The sequence below is a fragment of the Anomaloglossus baeobatrachus genome, chromosome 5 (assembly GCF_048569485.1).
Source record: "Anomaloglossus baeobatrachus isolate aAnoBae1 chromosome 5, aAnoBae1.hap1, whole genome shotgun sequence".
NCBI lineage: Eukaryota > Metazoa > Chordata > Amphibia > Anura > Aromobatidae > Anomaloglossus > Anomaloglossus baeobatrachus.
Window position 1 is genome coordinate 112,164,102 of NC_134357.1, and position 20,234 is coordinate 112,184,335.

The 20,234-nt window shown below is 43.3% G+C and overlaps 1 protein-coding gene across 2 annotated transcripts in view; it reads left to right on the forward strand.

The window, feature by feature from the left end:
* LOC142310931 (solute carrier family 22 member 15-like) overlaps positions 1 to 20,234 on the forward strand; it is a 300,294-nt gene that overhangs the window by 89,569 nt on the left and 190,491 nt on the right. For both annotated transcript variants that reach the window (XM_075348775.1, XM_075348776.1), the window contains exon 7: positions 12,717 to 12,857. In XM_075348775.1, the coding sequence (XP_075204890.1) occupies positions 12,717 to 12,857 (141 nt within the window). The remainder of the gene's footprint in view (positions 1 to 12,716; positions 12,858 to 20,234) is intronic.

A 20,234-nucleotide genomic window follows, 5' to 3' on the forward strand; every position in this document is an offset into this window, starting at 1 on the left:
CCTGGCCTTACAGGAGATTCCTCCGGTAGCCAGTCTGACGCTGCTCTTATGTACAGCATTCTACCATGCTGTATATAAGAGCGCAGGCCGCGCTGTGGAACATAAAAAACACTTTACTCACCTAAACCGGTCGCTCCGGTGCTGGTTGGCCAGATGGGCGGTGCTGTTCTCCGGGACCGGCGCCTCCTCTTTCAGCCATCTTGCTCCTCTGTCTTCTGAAGCCTGTGTGCATGACGCATCCACGTCATACACACTCACCGGCACTGAGGTCCTGCGTAGGCCCACATTGATCTGCCCTGCTCAGGGCAGATCAAAGTACGGTATTGTAGTGCGCCTGCACAGGACCTCCGTGCCGGCGAGTGTGTATGACATGGACGCGTCATGCACACAGGCTTCAGAAGACAGAGGAGCAAGATGGCCGAAAGAGGAGGCGCCGGTCCCAGAGAACAGCGCGGCCCATCTGATCAACCAGCACCGGAGCGACCGGTTTAGGTGAGTAAGCATGTCTCTTAACAGGAGGCATAATGCTCGCTTGTATTCACATACAAGGCGCACTGGACTATAAGGCGCACTTTCGATTTCTGAGAAAATCATAGACTTTTATGTGCGCCTTATAGTCCGAAAAATACGGTAATAAGAATCAGCTTTTCGCTCTGGATTCCAGATGAGAATGGGATTGACTGATGTATATAACACAAGTCTATCTGAGAAGAACCAGTGAGGAGACAAGAGATGTCTGAATGCTGGGGTCCAACTTCTGGGACCCCTTGTGATCCTGAGAGTTGGACTCCTCAACCTTGGAACTGGGTCTGCAGAGCCTCGCCCTTGAATGGAGCGGTTTTATTCATTGTTGATGGGAATGTTGGAGAAAGAATCTGCTCCATTTAAGACGAGACTGCGAGTTTACCTTCCAGGTTTCCGAGCCCCATTTTTGGAATTATTCAGGGTCCCAGCGGTTGGGCTTTTGGTGAATAGCAAGTCATTCCCTATCTTATGGATAAGGGACAACTTGATATTTTGTTAATAACCATGAAACAGAAAAAATATTGTTCAGGTCGCTGTATCTAAAAACGATCAAACAACACAACTCAATTGGCACAGAGGAATAATTTGTGTCAGCACACTGTATATGAATACTTGCCCCTGCCAGTAGTACCCAGCACATGTTCAATTGAGATTTAAAGCTATCCTTTTTATCAGACAGCTTTAGAACCATAGTAGTGGATGCATCCTCCACACTCCTTACTATACATCCTCCACACTCCTTACTATACATCCTCCACACTCCTTACTATACATCCTCCACACGCCTTACTATGCATCCTCCACCCGCTTTACTATGCATCCTCCACACGCCTTACTACGCATCATCCACATGCCTTACTACGCATACTCTACCAGCCTTACTATGCATGTGCCACACGCCTTAATGCGCCTCCTCCACACGCCTTACTACGCATCCTCTGCACGCCTTACTATGCATCCACCACCCGCCTTACTACCCATCCTCCACATGCCTTAATGCACCTCCTCCACATTCCTTAGTATGCATCCTCCAAACACCTTACTGCACCTCCTCCACAGGCCTTACTACACCTCCTACATGTGCCTTACTATGCATTCTACACATGCCTTAATACACATCCTACACTTTCCTTACTACGCATCTTACACACTCCTTACTAGGCATCTTACACACTCCTTACTATGCATCCTACAAACGCTTTACTATGCATCCTACACATGCCTTACTACGCATCCTACACTTTCCTTACTACGCATCTTACACACTCCTTACTAGGCATCTTACACATGCCTTACTACGCCTCTTCACACGCTTTACTATGCATCCTACACATGCCTTACTACGCATCCTACACTTTCCTTACTATGCATTTTACACACTCCTTACTACGCCTCCTACACATGCCTTACTACGCCTCTTCACACGCCTTACTATGCATTTTACACACGCTTTACTATGCATCCTACACATGCCTTACTACGCATCTTACACTTTCCTTACTATGCATCTTACACACTCCTTACTATGCACCCTACACACACCTTGCTACACATCCTACATGTTTAAACCCAGAGTGGTTCTTATTCATAGCATAGCCACTTAGGTCATAACTCATAAAAGCCAAATTGCTAGGATGTTCACTACTGCTGTTTCACAAACGCTTTAATAATAAATTTTTTTCCTTTTCATCTCAACCTAGCTCTACCGTGTCCTTTGACCACCATCTCCACAGTCCAGTTGTCAGCACAGCCTCTCCCCTTCCCTTCCAGTTGTGTGTTGTGCTGTCTCATCTGCCTGTCTGTGAGCACTAACAAAGGTGAAAATAATGAAATGCAGCGGCATAGACACAGCATGGGCAGAATGCAGATGCCATATGGGAGAGTGCAGATGAGCAGAGAATCTCTTTTAACAACACTGGACTCCTTAGCAGGCTCATTTCTAAGTCCCTGTAGCCTACAACTTCAACTGCAAAGTAAATAATAAAAGAGAATACTTAACAAGTTAAAAAAAGACTTTCAAATCAAAGAAGAGATTTCCAGAGAAGGCAACAAATTTACTGCGGTTTATAAAATGTTGGCGTTTAAAGAGTATATACCATGGGATGGCGAGAATTCCGAATAAGCTGGGTTGGAGCTTCCTTTCGAAGATCAGAAGTGGCAGATCAGCATGTTGGTATATTAGGGCAGAGAGGACAGTGACATAGAGTGCTGCAGAATGGAGGCCTCCATCGGAGCTGTCACCAACAGTTTCATTCAAACGGCTCTTCATCAAAGCACTCATTATGATGCCAATTACACAGCAAAAGAAAAGTACACCAAGTATGTGCAATGTCTTGTGAATCGCCAAGTCGTATAATTTAGAACGACAAGATTTATCTCTGAAGAGTTGTCTTTCTACTTAAGATGCATTTTACATCTTTGCATTTAGCCTGGAGATTGTAATCCTTTAATCATAATAACTTGCGAGCAATCCTTTCTCTGGATATAATGGGAGCGCTGGAGGAGTGTGTTCAAATAACAAAAGCAATCTGGATGTATTTTAATAATTTTGTCAGTGCGGAGAATTGTCATACAGGCTTATAATAAGGTAGTCTGCTTTATGGTGGTAAACGAGGAAACTCTCCCCAGCCTCGGAGACCAATGCAAAAATGAAATACTATGTACATCTGAGTGATTAAATGCGATAAAAAGCCTTTGTGATATTATTACTATGACAAGCTCTAGATCCTGCCACTTACATCCGCCATTCGGGAGTAAGACGAGAGACAACTCCGGAATTAATAAAGTGCCCATGTTGCCTGTTTGGCAGCATTTTAGGCAATAACTGACATAAATCCAAAGTATGTTACACTTTGTACGGAGGCAGCAGCATTATATATGCGTGGAATAATCAGTCACGGCTCTTTTTTGGAGGGTACGTTACTAAAAGTAAGGTAGTTCCAAAATGATGGTCGGAGCTCTACGTCTTCTAATATGAATATTTAGATCAACCTAAATTAATAATATTGAAAGCTGTTCTATTACCCGACTCCACAATGTAAAGTGCATGTATTAAAGATCTGAGACTTGATGCTGCTGGCGTACTTACGCACTGTCAGAATGGTTGCATAATCGTTTATGCAAGTTTTTACCCCTGATATTAGAATGTAATCTCAGCTCAAAAGAAGAAACAATCATGAAGAATTACAGCTATTCTGACATGGGTTTGTCAAGGCTGAAGTCTGGGGTGCCATCTAAGGCCCTATAAAATCGCGATTCAGATCAATCTCTGATGGAGACTTCAGTTGACATCACACTCATAGAGTTTACATGATGTCTGTCTGTGCTGCTTTCTTAAAGCGTCTGTCATTTTCAGATAGGTACCGGAACGTCACAGACTACTCTTCTGTGCCCATCTAAAAAGACTTCTACTTTCAGAAAATGGCATAAAATGTGTTCATAGCTATCTGGGGATTGTCTGAATCCTTTTTTATGGGGATTTAGACTGAACCCCAGAACTATCTGCAGAGACGTAATGCGAATCGGGCCTAAGAGATCTGTTTAATGATGTATGCATTTCTTTTGTGAAATCTGGTGTTAGATCTGTTTTATGTAATCGTATTATCATTTTTTATTACTTTGACTTTTCAGTATATGTCAAAACATTCCGATTAGAGTTGAGCAAACCCAAGGTTCGGTGTTCATACCAAACACAGATTTTACAAAAAAAAACCCAGAGTTCGGGAGCTTTACGCAAGAACCCTTCTCGTGTGAGCATCGCTGTGCTCAGGTACGCTCAGTGCTCAACCCAGTGCGAGCTACTTACAGTGTTTGAACGGCTCGCTGTGGGTAACAACAGCCTGATCGGATGTAGTGTGCACCCAAAAAAAAATGGAAGAACCCCGCTCACCTGCCCCTTGAAGTGATCTTTTTATGGCTGGCTGCACGTGAGTGGAGATCCGAACTGCCCAACTAGTGACTTCTATTGGGGTTCAGGTCAAGTCCGGGGCCCAAACAGCTTTATCTAAAGGTCAGGTGAATCCACCAAACTGAAGTTCCACGGATTCGCTCATCTCTAATTATGATTCTTAGAGTCTGAGCCTGCCCACCCTGTTACTAAGGGACATGGGTTACCTCAATCAATAATTTGAATGCATAGTGGAGCATTTGGCCAAAAGTTGTTTAAAGTAACTACTTTACAGCTCGATTCATGGGAAAATGACTGTTTTGGAGTTCCCTATAAGTATGAGAATTACTGTTACTGGAGAGTTTGTGGTAGAGCCGCAGAGCCTTCAAGGGACAGAAGCGTTAGGACCTCCATTAATGGGTAAGTAATGGCATATCCTATCAATATCCCTCAAGGCCTACTTGGAACTAGATGGGTTATACAGGAAACATCTGGCATTTCAGTCATGGCAAGATGGGCAGAGGCGTCGGACAACATCCGCTTGAGATACACTCCAGCGACATTTTACAGTTATTCAAATACCGGACTAGAAATTAGAGAACTATAACAGTAAAGTTTGATGTTTGTACCAACACGAATGTTACAAAAAAAAAATTCAGTGATTGAGTTCGGAGTTCGGGTGTTTTACATATGCAACTCGCTCGATCGATCATCACTGTGCCTGGGTACGCTCAGTGCTCAGCCCAGTGCAAGACGCTTACAGTCTCTGAATGGCTCACACTGGGGGTAAAAAAAAGCGTGATTGGATGTTGTGTACACGAACTAAAGAAAGGGCTCAATACACGTGCTACAGTCAAGTTATCTGTCATCTGGATCTGAGGAACTATTCTAAGGGCTGTTATTGCCGTTGGAGCGGGACACACGCGCTACGGTTGTGGTATCTGTCATCTGCTGGAGCATAAGGACTATGGTTGCCGTAAGAACATGTATGGAAGAAATAAAAATTGCTGCATAGTTAACCTGCCTATGTGATTAATACAACCCGCAACCTCAGATCTTCACAGTGAGAGTGATGGTTTGATTCCGACTCTCAGATTATGCCAATTAGTTGTTCCAATTTGACGGCATTTCCTTTTGTTGCCGCTTTTCCTACATTCTCAGTGCCTGACATTGTCTCCATCCTTGCATAGAAAAATGGTTATTAATTTGTTCCTAAATGTTATAATCTACCTGTATTTCCATTTTAGTAAGAAATTAAGAAATTAAGTAATTGAAAAATCTGTATTTTTAATGTATAGAAAAATCACAGTCTTAAGAATTGTTTTACAGCAATGGCTGCCTCAAATATTGCTAGGCAGCAGGTACGCATTGAGTGCCATGTGCCATCTGTATGCCATCTGTCTACAACCCAGCATTCTGCACAATATGGCTCCATGCACCTGTGCTCTTTAGTACAGGTTTTTGTGGAACTCGGCTCTTTGATCAGTATGGCTTTGCAAAATTTAACCTGTTAATGATCACCAATATGCTTTTTTTACTGATCTGAGAAATAAGAGAATAGCACCCCCTCACTGGTGAAAGCGCAACAGGTGTCAGCTGATGCTGTGATTCATCGGCCGCAATCTGTGCTGTCAGTAGCAACATCGTCATTTTGAGGACTCCTTCTTTAATTCCATTTGCACCCCAATTGTATGGTTGCCATGAAAATCCAAGGCCAATTAATAGCCCCGGGGTCTATTACCGTGTTTTTTTAAAAGTAAGATACTGTCTTTTATAGCCCCCCATCAAGCGCTAGGGCTTATTTTCAGGGTAGGTTTTATTCTTGAAGAAACATGGTTGGGGGTAAGTTAATCTCCCACAAAAAGCACACATCCCCCCCCCTTCCCAGGAGAGTCATATTTGCCAGACCCTGCGTTTGTGTGGCTCCCACGTCTTCCTGTGATCTTCGGCGGACATTGCCAACGTTCATTGTAAGGAGAGAACGTGGTGACCAGATACCAGCATCACCCCTGATTAGACAGCACTCTTGGGGGCAGGGCCGATCTGGGAGAGACCCTGCTCTTCAGGTTCTCTCCTTACATTGCACACTGACAGTGCGCTCTGTTACCGGCTCGTCACTTCTCTTTATAGTGGAGCAAGCAGCATGGGAGCAGAACGTTACTTGTCGTTCCAGGCCGAAATTGGTGTGCTTAGCTGACTTAAATATATAGGAGACTCATCTCTGGATACTTTAGTGTGATCATGCATAAAACATCAATTTTGTCAGGAATTGCATAATTATATTATGTCTTGTTGCAGCCCAAGATTCCTCCAACAGTTGGGGTGATGAGGGTGACTGAAAATCATTGACCATGTTAGATCGCATTATGCCCCATCCTTTGTTGACAAATTATTTACTTACCCCATTTAAGGAGTTGTCCACTACTTGGACAACCCCTTCACATTCCTCTTTTTCATCCCCATAAAAATAAGTAAGACAATACTCCCCTCCGGTGTGGTTCCCGGGGCCCATGTGACATTGTTATGACATGCGAGCCCACAAAATAATCAGTGCTTGCTTCCTTCACCCGGTCTTTAGACATTTGAGCAGGAAGTCAGTGCTCACATCCTGCTCAAATGTCCTAAGGCGGGGAGACAGACGCCGGGCTCTGATTGGTAGCGGGGCTCACATGGCATAACAATGTCACATGGGCTCCGTGAACGTGTCTTGAGAAATCATTGGAACCAAACAAATGGGAGAAGAAAAAAATATTAGCTTACTAGAGATGAGCGATCCAGAGGTTTTGGATATGGAGCTCGTATGCTTTATGTATGATTGCCACTTGTGCCAGCATCGCTTTGCTTGGGTACGCTCAGTGCTCAGCCGAATGGGAGCCTCTTCCAGTGTTTGATCGGCTTGCACTGGGGGTAACAGCAGCATGATCGTATGTAGTGCACACCCAAAAAAAATTTTTGAAAAAAAAAAACAAAAATGCCCTTCCCCTCCCCACTCCCCCGGAAGTGTTCTGTTTATGGCTGTCTGCATGTGGACAGAGACCCAAAACCCAATTAGTGACTTCAATTGGGGTTCAAGTCAAGTCCAGGTCCCAAACCAAATTTTATCTAAAGTCCGTCTCGACCTGCTGAACTGAATTTCAATGGGTCCGCTCAACTTTACTCACCACTTCCAGAGGTATGGTATCCAAATCATTAGATCAGCAATTGTGCGGACAAGTCCATTGGCAAGTCCAGGTAGCAATGGAGAAGATAAATACAAAAGAATTGATGTCCAGCGCTTGCAAAAAAATTGAAAATTCTCCTCTTGATAAAATTCAAGTTTTATTATTCCATGGTTAAAAGTAGTGTTTTAAAATGAAATCCATGGTCAACGCTCTTAATCATAGCATCAGCATATACTGACAGAATTATCTTACGTGCACACATAACAACTCTATCACAGAATGAACACCCCTATTAAATTGTAATTGTCATCACATGGGACAACCTGTAGGAGATTGCTTATTTGCCACAAAAAACCCCCAGAAAATTGCAAAAACCTATCGAATGTTCTACATCATATCATACAGTGCTGGCCAAAAGTATTGGCACCCCTGCAATTCTGTCAGATAATACTCAGTTTTTTCTTGAAAATGATTGCAATCACAAATTCTTTGGTATTATTATCTTCATTTATTTTGCTTGCAATGAAAAAACACAAAAGACAATGAAATAAAAATCAAATTATTGATCATTTCACACACAACTCCAAAAATGGGCCAGACAAAAGTATTGGCACCCATAGCCTAATACTTGGTTGCACAACTTTTAGACAAAATAACTGCAAACAACCGCTTCCGGTAACCATCAATGAGTTTCTTACAATGCTCTGTTGGAATTTTAGACCATTCTTCTTTGGCAAACTGCTCCAGGTCCCTGAGATTTGAAGGGTGCCTTCTCCAAACTGCCATTTTGAGATCTCTCCACAGGTGTTCTATGGGATTCAGGTCTGGACTCATTGCTGGCCACTTTAGTAGTCTCCAGTGCTTTCTATCAAACCATTTTCTAGTGCTTTTTGAAGTGTGTTTTGGGTCATTGTCCTGCTGAAAGACCCATGACCTCTGAGGAAGACCCAGCTTTCTCACACTGGGCCCTACATTATGCTGCAAAATTTGTTAGTAGTCTTCAGACTTCATAATGCCATGCACACGTTCAAGCAGTCCAGTGCCAGAGGCAGCAAAGCAACCCCAAAACATCAGGGAACCTCCGCCATGTTTCACTGTAGGGACCGTGTTCTTTTCTTTGAATGCCTCATTTTTTTTCCCTGCAAACTCTATGTTGATGGCTTTTCCCAAAAAGCTCTACTTTTTTCTCATCTTACCAGAGAACATTCTTCCAAAACGTTTTAGGCTTTCTCAGGTAAGTTTTGGCAAACTGCAGCCTTTTTTATGTCTCTGGGTAAGAAGTGGGGTCTTCCTGGGTATCCTACCATACAGTCCCTTTTCATTCAGACGCCGACGGATAGTACGGGTTGACACTGTTGTACCCTTGGACTGCAGGGCAGCTTGAACTTGTTTGGATGTAAAGGGGGCTTTACACGGTACGACATCGCTAATGCGAACTCGTTGGGGTCACGGAATTGGTGACACATATCCGGCCGCATTAGCGATGCCGTTGCGTGTGACACCAATAAGCGATTTTGCATTGTTGCAAAAATGTGCAAAATCGCTCATCGGTGACATGGGGATTGTGAGACTGTGACCGGGATTATCTATGACGGCCGGTACGTCTCGCCCCGGTTGTGCTCACTCCATGATAGAAAGTAACTCCACTCCGGGGTTAATGCTGTTTCCCTACAGGGTTAAAAGGAAACAGAAAGATGGGCGTGGGAGCTTAGTGTGTGAGGGAGTGAACAGAACTCCCTGAGTTTGCTGCCGGAGAGGCCCATGTGTACTACTGTGGACATTTGTTTGACTATTAAACCGGATGCTGTGAACCTTGATGCCTGGATCCTGTGTCTTCTGCTGCGCAGCCGACCACGCTACCTCACAGGATCCATTCTCAAAAATCGTTACTGCAGCAGTAACGAGGTTGTTCCTCGTTCCTGCGGCAGCACACATCGCTCCATGTGACACCGCAGGAACGAGGAAGCTCTCCTTACCTGCCTCCCGGCCGCTATGCGGAAGGAAGGAGGTGGGCGGGATGTTACGTCCCGCTCAGCTCCGCCCCTCCGCTGCTATTGGGCGGCCGCTCAGTGACGTCGCTGTGACGCTGCATGGACCGCCCCCTTAGAAAGGAGGCGGTTCGCCGTCACAGCGACGTCGCCGGGCAGGTAAGTATGTGTGACGGGTCTGGGCGATGTTGTGCGGCACGGGCAGCGATTTGCCCATGTCGCACAACAGATGGGGGCGGGTACCCACACTAGCGATATCGGGACCGATATCGCAGTGTGTAAAGCCCACTTTAGTCGAGGTTCTTTATCCACCATCCGCACAATCTTGCGTTGAAATCTCTCGTCAATTTTTCTTTTCCTTCGACATCTAGGGAGGTTAGCCACAATGCCATGGGCTTTAAACTTCTTGATGTCACTGCGCACCGTAGACACAGGAACTTTCAGGTCTTTGGAGATGGACTTGTAGCCTTGAGATTGCTCATGCTTCCTCACAATTTGGATTCTCAAGTCCTCAGACAGTTCTTTCGTCTTTTTGATTTTCTCCATGCTCAATATGGTACACACAAGGACACAGGACAGAGGTTGAGTCAACTTTAATCCATGTCAACTGGCTGCAAGTGTGATTTAGTTATTGCCAACACCTGTTAGGTGCCGCAGGTAAGTTACAGGTGCTGTTAATTACACAAATTAGAGAAGCATCACATGATTTTTCAAACAGTGCCAATACTTTTGTCCACCCCCTTTTTTATGTTTGGTGTGGAATTATATGCAATTTGGCTTTATGACATGTAGATTTTTTTTCATTGAAGACAAATTAAATGAAGAAGATAATACCAAAGAATTTGTGATTGCAATCATTTTCAAGAAGAAACTGAGTATTATCTGACAGAATTGCATGGGTGCCAATACTTTTGGCCAGCACTGTATGTACAAACAAAAGTTTGAAAAGGATATAGTGCATCATGACCATCAAGTCGTAATGTCTATAACAGTAATAGTTACAATGTGTATCCAAAAAATATTAATGGCTGATATTTACTGTAGAAGTTATTATAACATGGTACAGCTAAGGTGCTCAGATACTACATGTAGAACACCCAGAAGAGTAACCTATATTAAAAGAATTTTTTGTAACCAGGACATTCAACAAAATTCCTTTTTCAGGTACTTAATAACATTATGAATTTACATTTTGTATCTGAAAATAAGTCTTGTAATACTTCTTTTTTTGGATATATTTGTCAAAAGTGATGATTTATCTGGGAAATACAAGGATATACAGGAAACCAATTTCAGGCAATACCGTGTTAGATGCCTCTAGCTGTCATCCTGGACATGTAACAAAAAATGTACCTATACGTGAATTTATCCGTGCCAGACTGGCTTGTTCAGATGATGATAACTTATTCAATGTAGCCTGTAAGGACATTAAATCACATCTCATGGATAGGGGTTAGGCAAATACTGTTTCTTCAAAAATAAGCCTGGTCCTCTATGCGTTCCACCGCAGTTCCTCTAGGCGTTCCAACGCAGGTCCTCTATGGGTTCCACCGCAGGTCCTCTATGGGTTCCACCGCAGGTCCTCCATGGGTTCCACTGCAGGTCATCCATGGGTTCCACCGCAGGTTCTCTATGGGTTCCACCACAGGTCTCCTGTGGGTTCTACCACAGGTCCTCAATGCATTCCACCACAGGTCCTCGCGTTCCACAGCTGCCAGAAACTGCGGTATCTGGCGGTTATGATGTAACTGTGATTGGATGTGTGTGTGTGATGTTACTGTGATCGGGTGTGAGTGTGTGTATGAGAGCCGAAGGATGCATTCAACAGCATTCCAGGACCCCCTTGCTGGCCGGAATCAGTTGAGGACCGCTGTGGAATATATGAGGACACCGGCAGGCAGCACCCGCTGTGGATCGCAGGAAGACCTGGTAGCGACACAGTTGTCCGGGGTCTAGGACGGGTGATTTTCCTGGGGGGCTGTCTGGCTTTTTTTAGGGGGTAAACTTACCCTCAACCTGTATTTCCCCAAAATTAAGCCCTACCCCGAAAATAAGCCATAGCGCATTTTTTTGGGGGAAAAAAATAATATAAAACATTTTCTTATTTTAGGGTTAACACTTGTAGTTGCCTCAATCAGCTTTTAGCCATAGGCCTGTCACAAACACGTCATGTTCGGTTATATAATAAAAGTAATTCTCAAGAGGAGAATTTTCAATTTTTTTGTTAGTGCTGAACATCAACTCTTTTGTATTTATCTTCTCCTTCGCTAAAACCGTGTCCGCACCAGAGCTGAATATAGGCTTATTTATTTTTACAGGGGCCAAGAGGAATCAGTAGGGGTTGTCAAGTAGTGGACATTCCATTTAAACTAAATCTGCTCTGTTTTCTGGACCTGCATATTAATAGTGGAGGAGGGAGAAATAACTGGTGGTTGGTCTTAAAAAAAACAATCCAGTTCACTCGCTAGTGTATCGGGGAGATTGGGGACGTCACTTCTACAGATATCCAAGCTTACTTATCGCCTGTTAGGGTAGTAAGCGGGGTCGGTGATCTCACTTCAACAGATATATGGCAGATTGGCAAATATTGTGCACCTGTCCAATTCTAATAGGATTACCTTTCTAATCCCACTGCGTGGACTAATAATTCTAGTTTATCAGTTCTGGATTTTGTTCCTTAATAATAAATTAAAGCTTGATAAATATATGGCTTTTATATTTGACGGTATTGATTTCGGCATCTAGACAGCCTGTGATGCAGTGGATATAGAGGGTCTATGCGAGGCACTGAATACTGATAGCTGCCCAGACCCTATAAAATAGCCGTCACGCTATACCAGAACTGACTATGAATGGATTTCTCATTTATGTCGGTAATTGATGTGTTGATAGCTCTCTCCCTCTATATATGTGTGCATTTGTAAAGTAATTCACCATAAAATGCATCTGACTTGCAAGTTTATTTCCCAGCGCAGTGTTTGGGGAAAGTATTACTAATAGATCGGGTAGTTTCTGGCCAGCAGTGGTGAAAGGAGTATTATTTTCATCAAGACCATTCTTCTATGTCAGAGTGAATTCTTGATAAATTGACTTTTGAAAAACCAGCTCTTGAAATCTGCAAACCTTTCAGTAGCAATGATGTTCGGTTTCTTTCAGGTACGTCTGCAGTCTGGTTTACTACGGTCTGACCTTAAATGCAGGAGAGCTGAAAGGCAATCTGTACATGAACGTGGCATTGTACGGCCTTGTAGAAGTCCCCGCTTTCCCTCTCTGCTTGTTTTTCATTGAGAAGTCTTGGTAAGTATCACGGGATTATGCTCTGCATTGTTGTTTGTAATATACCGATTAACCTCCACAGAATTCTAAATCTGATGAGAAAACAAAAAATACAAATTATATTCAGGACATGTCTAGACAGACGGTTTTAATTTTTTTATATTACGATCACTTTGACAAATGTTTTGTGATTTACTGTTATTTAACTCTCCCTTAAAGTTCTGCCATAAGGGCATGTCTAGACGTTTGTAACTGGTGGCCTGTGATTCTTTCACTGTCAACTAAAATCCTTCTCGAGACCAACGTAAACTCAGCCATCATTGGGATCATTGTTCCTCTTGGCTTTTTGTTCGGCTTGTTGGTCCTTATAGCAGATATACGTAGATCAACTCCATGGAACATCTATCATGTCTTCTTTCATAGATGATTTTTATGTGTGGCTGTTAAGTTGCTGTTTTGCTAGTCTATCTAGCCAGAAATCCGAATGCCCCACTTCTCTGATGGTGGCAACGATCCTGTAGTAACCCATTGCATATTTCGCAAAACCCCTTGAAGCATAGTTTTTTGTAATCTCCCTCCTGCTTACCCCTTTTTTCTTTTTTCTACCATGGAAACCCTCCTTTCCCCAACTGCAATCTGTAGGCCAATTTCATACGAGCATATATATACTGATTGTATTTCTGTTGGATGACCCAAACTGACTTTCCAGATGTCTGAGGCTCTCTGTTGGTGTCATTAGATGTAATCGTACTAATACTTATGCCAGTAGTGAAATTACCTTTTTATGAAACTGTCTTAACATTGCGGGGAGGGATAGAATAGAGCAGGCCGACACAGCCAGGAGCTTTCTGCCGTGTGATGGGGTTACTGACTCTCCTTGCTTCTTATAGGTAACACACAAAGGAACACGTTCATTTAAAAGTCCAACGGGTTTATTAAAACAGCAAATAAACCTCTCCAGGTACATTAATACAATGCCTCTTCTGGCTTAAAGGAATACACACACTATAACACAGTTCGTATAACTCGGAGTACGCCGACACAGGTCCGGACACAACTTCACAAGTATTCCAGTGGAGCTATCTCAGCCTTCACCCACTAACCCTGGTCAGACTAAGCAAAACCTCTTTCCTTGAGAGGATCCCTTTGAGAGGCATCACAACCTCTATACACGGTCCCGGTCAGAACAAGCTAATCTTCTCTCAAAGGATTCCTTCATGTAGACAACAGTCTCCCCATACTGACCATGTGTCAAACAAACAGACACCATTTTAACAATATGAGACAACAATATGAGAAGCTATATGCAAAGTATGGGGTGTCTGATCTGGCTCATGAAAAGACAATATGAGTCACACACAGTATGTGGATAGCCAGACCCACTCATCTCTCTAGCAATCCGTTAAACCTGTCCCTGGAATTCCCTAATAAGTCATGTGGCACTGTAAGTACCAGAGCGGACATCCAGGTTTAAGCCACCTTCATGATACATACCATCCAGCATGTTACAGCTGTCTGATTAATGTCAGAAGCAGCCGCACAGCCAGCTAGGTGCAGGAGTTGCAAAGACTTTACATTTTCAAAATAGTAAGGAATTTTTAATGTAGGCTATTAAGAAAGTTGCCTAATTTTGCACTAAGAATGCAACTGAACAATAATAGTGCAGATTTCTTTATCCTTTTATGAAATCTGTTTATACTTTTAAATTCAATAGGAACTCAGTATGAAATTAGCATCTCAGCTCTACTCATGTTTTAAGACTGGCTTTCAGCTGAGATCTTGTAACTGAGGAATTGAAATGGAATTGTATATTAGAAATGTGCATGAAGTGTTTTGAGAAGATATGTAATGTGTGTAAGACTACGGCTTTGATTATATTATACACCAAATCTATGTAAGAATGTAAAAGCTGTTTAGAAAAACTATTGGAAAAGCCACAACTTATCAACTTCTGATGAAACGATCCAAATATTGTTATTGGCACCAGTACTGGTTTTATGATTTAGCTTACAGATTTCTCGCTATACCAAATAGTGTGTAAAGATATATAATCACTGATTGAGTATGGGTTAATCTGTTGGGATCTCCACCGATCATTAACATAAGGTGGTCTGTGAGCCCATAGGTGTTCTTCGGCACAGTAGCTCTCTTGAATTGTATAGGGATTTATTGCAGTTTTTTTATATATGATTTTGGGACGTTTCTCTGATGAACAGGTATCTTTTAGGCTATGTGCACACTTTGCTCATTTGTGTGCAGATTTTCTGCACATAAAAAACATGTTTTGACAGGAAAAACGCAGCAGAAAAAATGCACATTATTTATTGCATGTGTACATTTTTTTCACGTGTTTATTTCCTGCTTTTTTTTTAAGTCATGGGGATCACAGAGGTTCAAGCGCTGTACCCCCGAAATCGCTGCCAAGTCTCCTGCTGACTCAGCTCTCACTGCCCGCACCGCCTCTGGCAGTTTACCACCCTGAATACTGCAGCATTCAGGAGGTAAGGAGAGGGATCGCTTACCACTCCCTGACGATCAGGTCCCTGTAATGCGATCACAGAAACCTAATCGCTGCCATGGCAACCCTTGGTAATCACCATGACGACTCAGGGTTACTGAGCTATGGATCGCCTCACAGACCATGCTGCGAGTGCAGCACTGATAGATATAATCCACTGCAGTGATAAAGCACTGCAGTGGATTATAGAAACACAGAAAAAAAGCAGAAACAATTGACATGCTGCTTCTTTTTTTTCTGCAACAAAATCTGCAATGAAAAAAGATGTAGCGTGTGCACAGCAAGTCAGGATTCTCATAGACGTTGCTGGGATGCGGTTTTCCGAGCAGTATTGATTAAAATCTGTAAGGAAAAATGCATGGAAAAAAGCAACATGTGCACACAGCCTTAATGCTGTTCCTGGAGAGATCAGTGAAGGTCCCATTGGATAGATGATGACCCAATTTTTTCCACTATGAAAATGCCCAGGAATCCTTGAAAAAGTAATAACTTTCTACAGCAATAAAAGTTATCTGGCTAAAACCAAAAAATCAACACAAAGTCATATAAATCACATTTTGTGCTCAGGTTAGTGTCTTCACTGTTGTGTATGGCTCTGACAATATGCGGGGAAAATATGGAAAACATCAAGACAATGGGGAGTTTTGAATTGGCGCATGACGTTTTGCGTATAGATCATGTGTTTGTCTTCTTATATATACCACTCAAGCTGCTTTCCATCTTTCTCCTGTCTTAGCCAAGGTTTTTATTAATGTCCCTCACTGTTAATAACTTGTGCAGCATGAGAGCACTAACGGCATGCGCTGGAGGAGATTTGGAGTCTGTCAGTCAAGGTGTGATTACAAAGTGGAGCGCTTTCCTGGTCCGTTCACAGATTATTAACAAACACAGCACCGCACCATATTCAATTGCGTGGTTGCTCCGCTGCATCTTCCCTTCCTTCTGAGAGTCTTTAAATAATGCACAGCAGAGAGGAGGTAAAGAACATTCTCTGTGTGTCAGGATATGTGTGAAGACTCATGTGGTGGGGGACATACTGTTTGACATTGTAGACGGCATGTTTTCACTGCTTGCTTGACATTTGCCTCAGTATACAGTAGCTAAAACGTTTTTTGTTTTTTTTTAATTTATTTTTTCTTTTTTAAAGTTCTTTAGATTTCCTGGTGAATATTTTGTGATTTGCTCTAATTGATCGTAAGTTGAGGTGTTTGAGCTGTTGCCTAAGAACAAGCACAATAGAAAAAGGGAGACAGTTGCGTGTCTTCTTACATTTTCAACACTGTTATTGTCACCAGCCAGCCCTGGAATTAACAGGTATTGGCCTATACATTTGTTACAATCCTGCCTTTTATCATTCCTGAGTGAAAAGACTAAAGCTGGTGTCACACTAAACGACAGCGACAACGACGTCGCTGTTACGTCACCATTTTCGGTGACGTAACAGCGACCTTGTAAGTCGCTGTTATGATCGCTGCTTAGCTGTCAAACACAGCAGAAGCAGCGATCATAAGGTCGCTGTGCTACATGTTCAGAGAGCAGGGAGCCGCGCTTAGCGCTGGCTCCTTGCTCTCCTGCAGCACACATCGGGTTAATTAACCCGATGTGTGCTGCAGCTACATGTCACAGTTCAGAGAGCAGGGAGCTGCGCTTAGCGCTGGCTCCTTGCTCTCCTGCAGCACACATCGGGTTAATTAACCCGATGTGTGCTGCAGCTACATGTCACAGTTCAGAGAGCAGGGAGCCGCACTTAGCGCTGGCTCCTTGCTCTCCTGCAGCACACATCGGGTTAATTAACCCGATGTGTGCTGCAGCTACATGTCACAGTTCAGAGAGCAGGGAGCCGCGCGCACTGCTTAGCGCTGGCTCCTTGCTCTCCTTGCTACAGTATGCATCGGGTTAATTACCCGATGCATACTGCAGCCACATGTCACAGTGCAGGAGCCGGCGCTGGCAGCAAGAGCGGAGGCTGGTAACCAGCGTAAACATCGGGTAACCAGGGAAAGGTCTTCCCTTGGTTACCCGATGTTTACGCTGGTTACAGCTTACCGCAGCTGCCAGTGCCGGCTCCTGATCGCTTCATTTCGTCGCTCTCTCGCTGTCACACACAGCGATGTGTGTGTCACAGCGGGAGAGTGACGACCAAAAAATGAAGCTGGACATTCAGCAACGACCGGCGACCTCACAGCAGGGGCCAGGTCGTTGCTGGATGTCACACACAGCGACAGCGACGGGACGTCGCTGCAACGTCACAGAAAATGGTGACGTAGCAGCGACGTCGTTGTCGTCGTCGTTATGTGTGACACCAGCTTAAGTAATTTATTTAGCAGACAATTAGTGAATGCCTTACCAAAAGCACTTTATGCATTATACACAGAGGCAGGATTAGACACAGTAGATAGAAGGATCAAGTATTGTTCTTAAGGTAGACCATAGAAGAGCTTGATTATACATTTAAAGGGAACCGGTCAGGTGTAATATGCAGCCAGAACCACATGCAGATCTGGGTGCATATTTCTAATCCCTGTCTAACTGTCCCAGGCTATAGTAGCATGCATAAAGAGAAAGTATTTCTAAAGATCCTTTATGATGTGCCAATGAGTGCAGGGGACTAGTCTCAAGAGCATTATTTCCCCCAACTAGTCCGCCCTCTTAACAGGTTAGAACGCCCACAGGGGTGTGCTAACATGCTATTCAATGCCCATTGCCCAGCGTCCTCATCGGTGACACACGTATCTGTGTCTACTGTCACCGCTTCAGAATATAGGGTTTAAGGTCAGTGCGCATGATCAGAAGTCATCGCTTTTCCGGTCATGTGCACTATGAAGCCGGGTGTATGAGTCCCAGCTTTAGAAAGATCTAGTGCGCATGACCGGAAGTGCTGGGACTTCTGATCATGCGCACTGACCCTAAACCCAGCATTCAGAAGCGGTGACAATGGACACAGGTACACACATCACCGCTGATGACGCTGGTCAATGGGCATTAAATAACATATTAGCACGCCCCTGTGGGGCTAAGAGGGTGGACTAGTCAGGGGAACTGATGCCCTTACGACTAGTCACAGTGCTCTGTAGCATATCATTAAGGATCTTTAGAAATACTTTTTCTAAAGATCCCTTTATCTATGCTACTAGATAGAGCGACAGGCAGGGATTAGAAATATGCACCCAGAACTGCTTGTGATTCTGGGTGCATATTGCACCTGACAGGTTCCCTTTAAGCTTTAACTCCATCATAACTGATGAGTGACCAGATATGTGATCCTCTGTGTTCATATCGAGTTGAGCACAATTGCCCCAATTCATCAAGACTGGCATTGTGCTGCTCTTGATGCGGGGTGTGGTGGAGTCAGATGCTCCTGATTCGTGGAGAGGTGTGCACCCCAGTGTCTTTATGCATTGCTACTAATCTTGCCCCAGTCCCTATTGGAGAAAATTTGTTGTATAGTGAAAACTGCTGCTAGTTATGGACCACCTTCTGCCTACTTTGACGGAACTGATCGACAGTAGCTTGACAACGCCAAAAGTTGAATAAATTTAACACAGCCGCCAGATGCACCAAAGTATGCAACTTTTAAAACCTTTATGCCAAAACACATGAAAGCTTTAATGAGTTGGGTCCCTTGATTTTATAATTCATTAAAGCAACGAGAAAGTCTAAGTTTCTAATTTTCCTTAACTCTGTTGTGTTGGACCACCAATAATCGCTTTCCATTTTCTGGCCACTACGCTAGTGGTTTACTTTCCCAGTGAGGTAGGACTCATGTTACCTAAATATGATAAGAGGACTAGAAATATATCAGGGCTCGAAACTTTCCTCACCAAAGATTTCACTTATTAATGCTGGCATTTTCCAAAATATATGAAATATGGTTGTATAGGAAATTCATTATGGTTTTGTTAGTTATTGGAAGCTCAGCTGAAACGTCTATGACATATTTATGTGCCCTATATAGTCTGTAAGGGCCCTATCCAGTATCTCCTCCCAACTAATTATATAGTTGGGGTTAGTCTGTGGGTCAGTTTTATTTAAAATATAGTAAATGTCTGGTATAAGACCTTTGTGGATGTGCCATGCCGAACTAGACACTCAGAAATCATTAGCGTTGAGACCTGGTATCTCCGAAAATTAGACTCAGCTTGATGCTTAATCTGTAGGTAGTGACATTTACATTTGGAGGGTTTTGTAAGCCTATCCTGTATCTCCTCAAAGGTTTGTGTTTCTGTATTAGACTATATCAGCAAATCGATGTAAACCCGTTTAGAACTATTGTGTAGACATAGCTGACTCATTGACAGGCTCACTGAAAGGCTCATTGATATAACTGGCTGGTGGACAGAGGTTATAGGAGAAAGAATAACTGTGGCTGGAGGTTTCTTTTGCCATCCTCACAGATATTTTTTTCTTAAAGTGATATTCTCTAGACCAGAACACAATAGGGGTTAGTCAACATGAGAGAATTAGGGGATATATATGGACAATTGATGACAAGCATACCCTCCTCAAGTGGAAAGCCCAGTAATAGAAGATAGTGTTTGTGACCATCAACCATCGTGTGCCACCAAAAGGGCTAACTGCTCTATTTTCTGATGATTGTTTTCCAATAAATATCACATCAGCGAGACCTGTAGAGCTTTAAGATTTCTTACAGTGAACCGGAAATGGCAGCATCTTCGAGAGATATTACTGGCAGGATAGTTGTTGAGATATGCCGCCAAAAAGTGAGGGGCAAGAGGACCATTTTGCCAGGATGCATTGTATATGGCTTTAACACTAGAAGTCCCAGAAATTTCGAGCTCCCCCTGAAGTCCCGAAAGAGGGTCAAATGACCGTTAGTCCAAACTGAATAGAACCAACTAGAAACTAAATGACTAAACTAA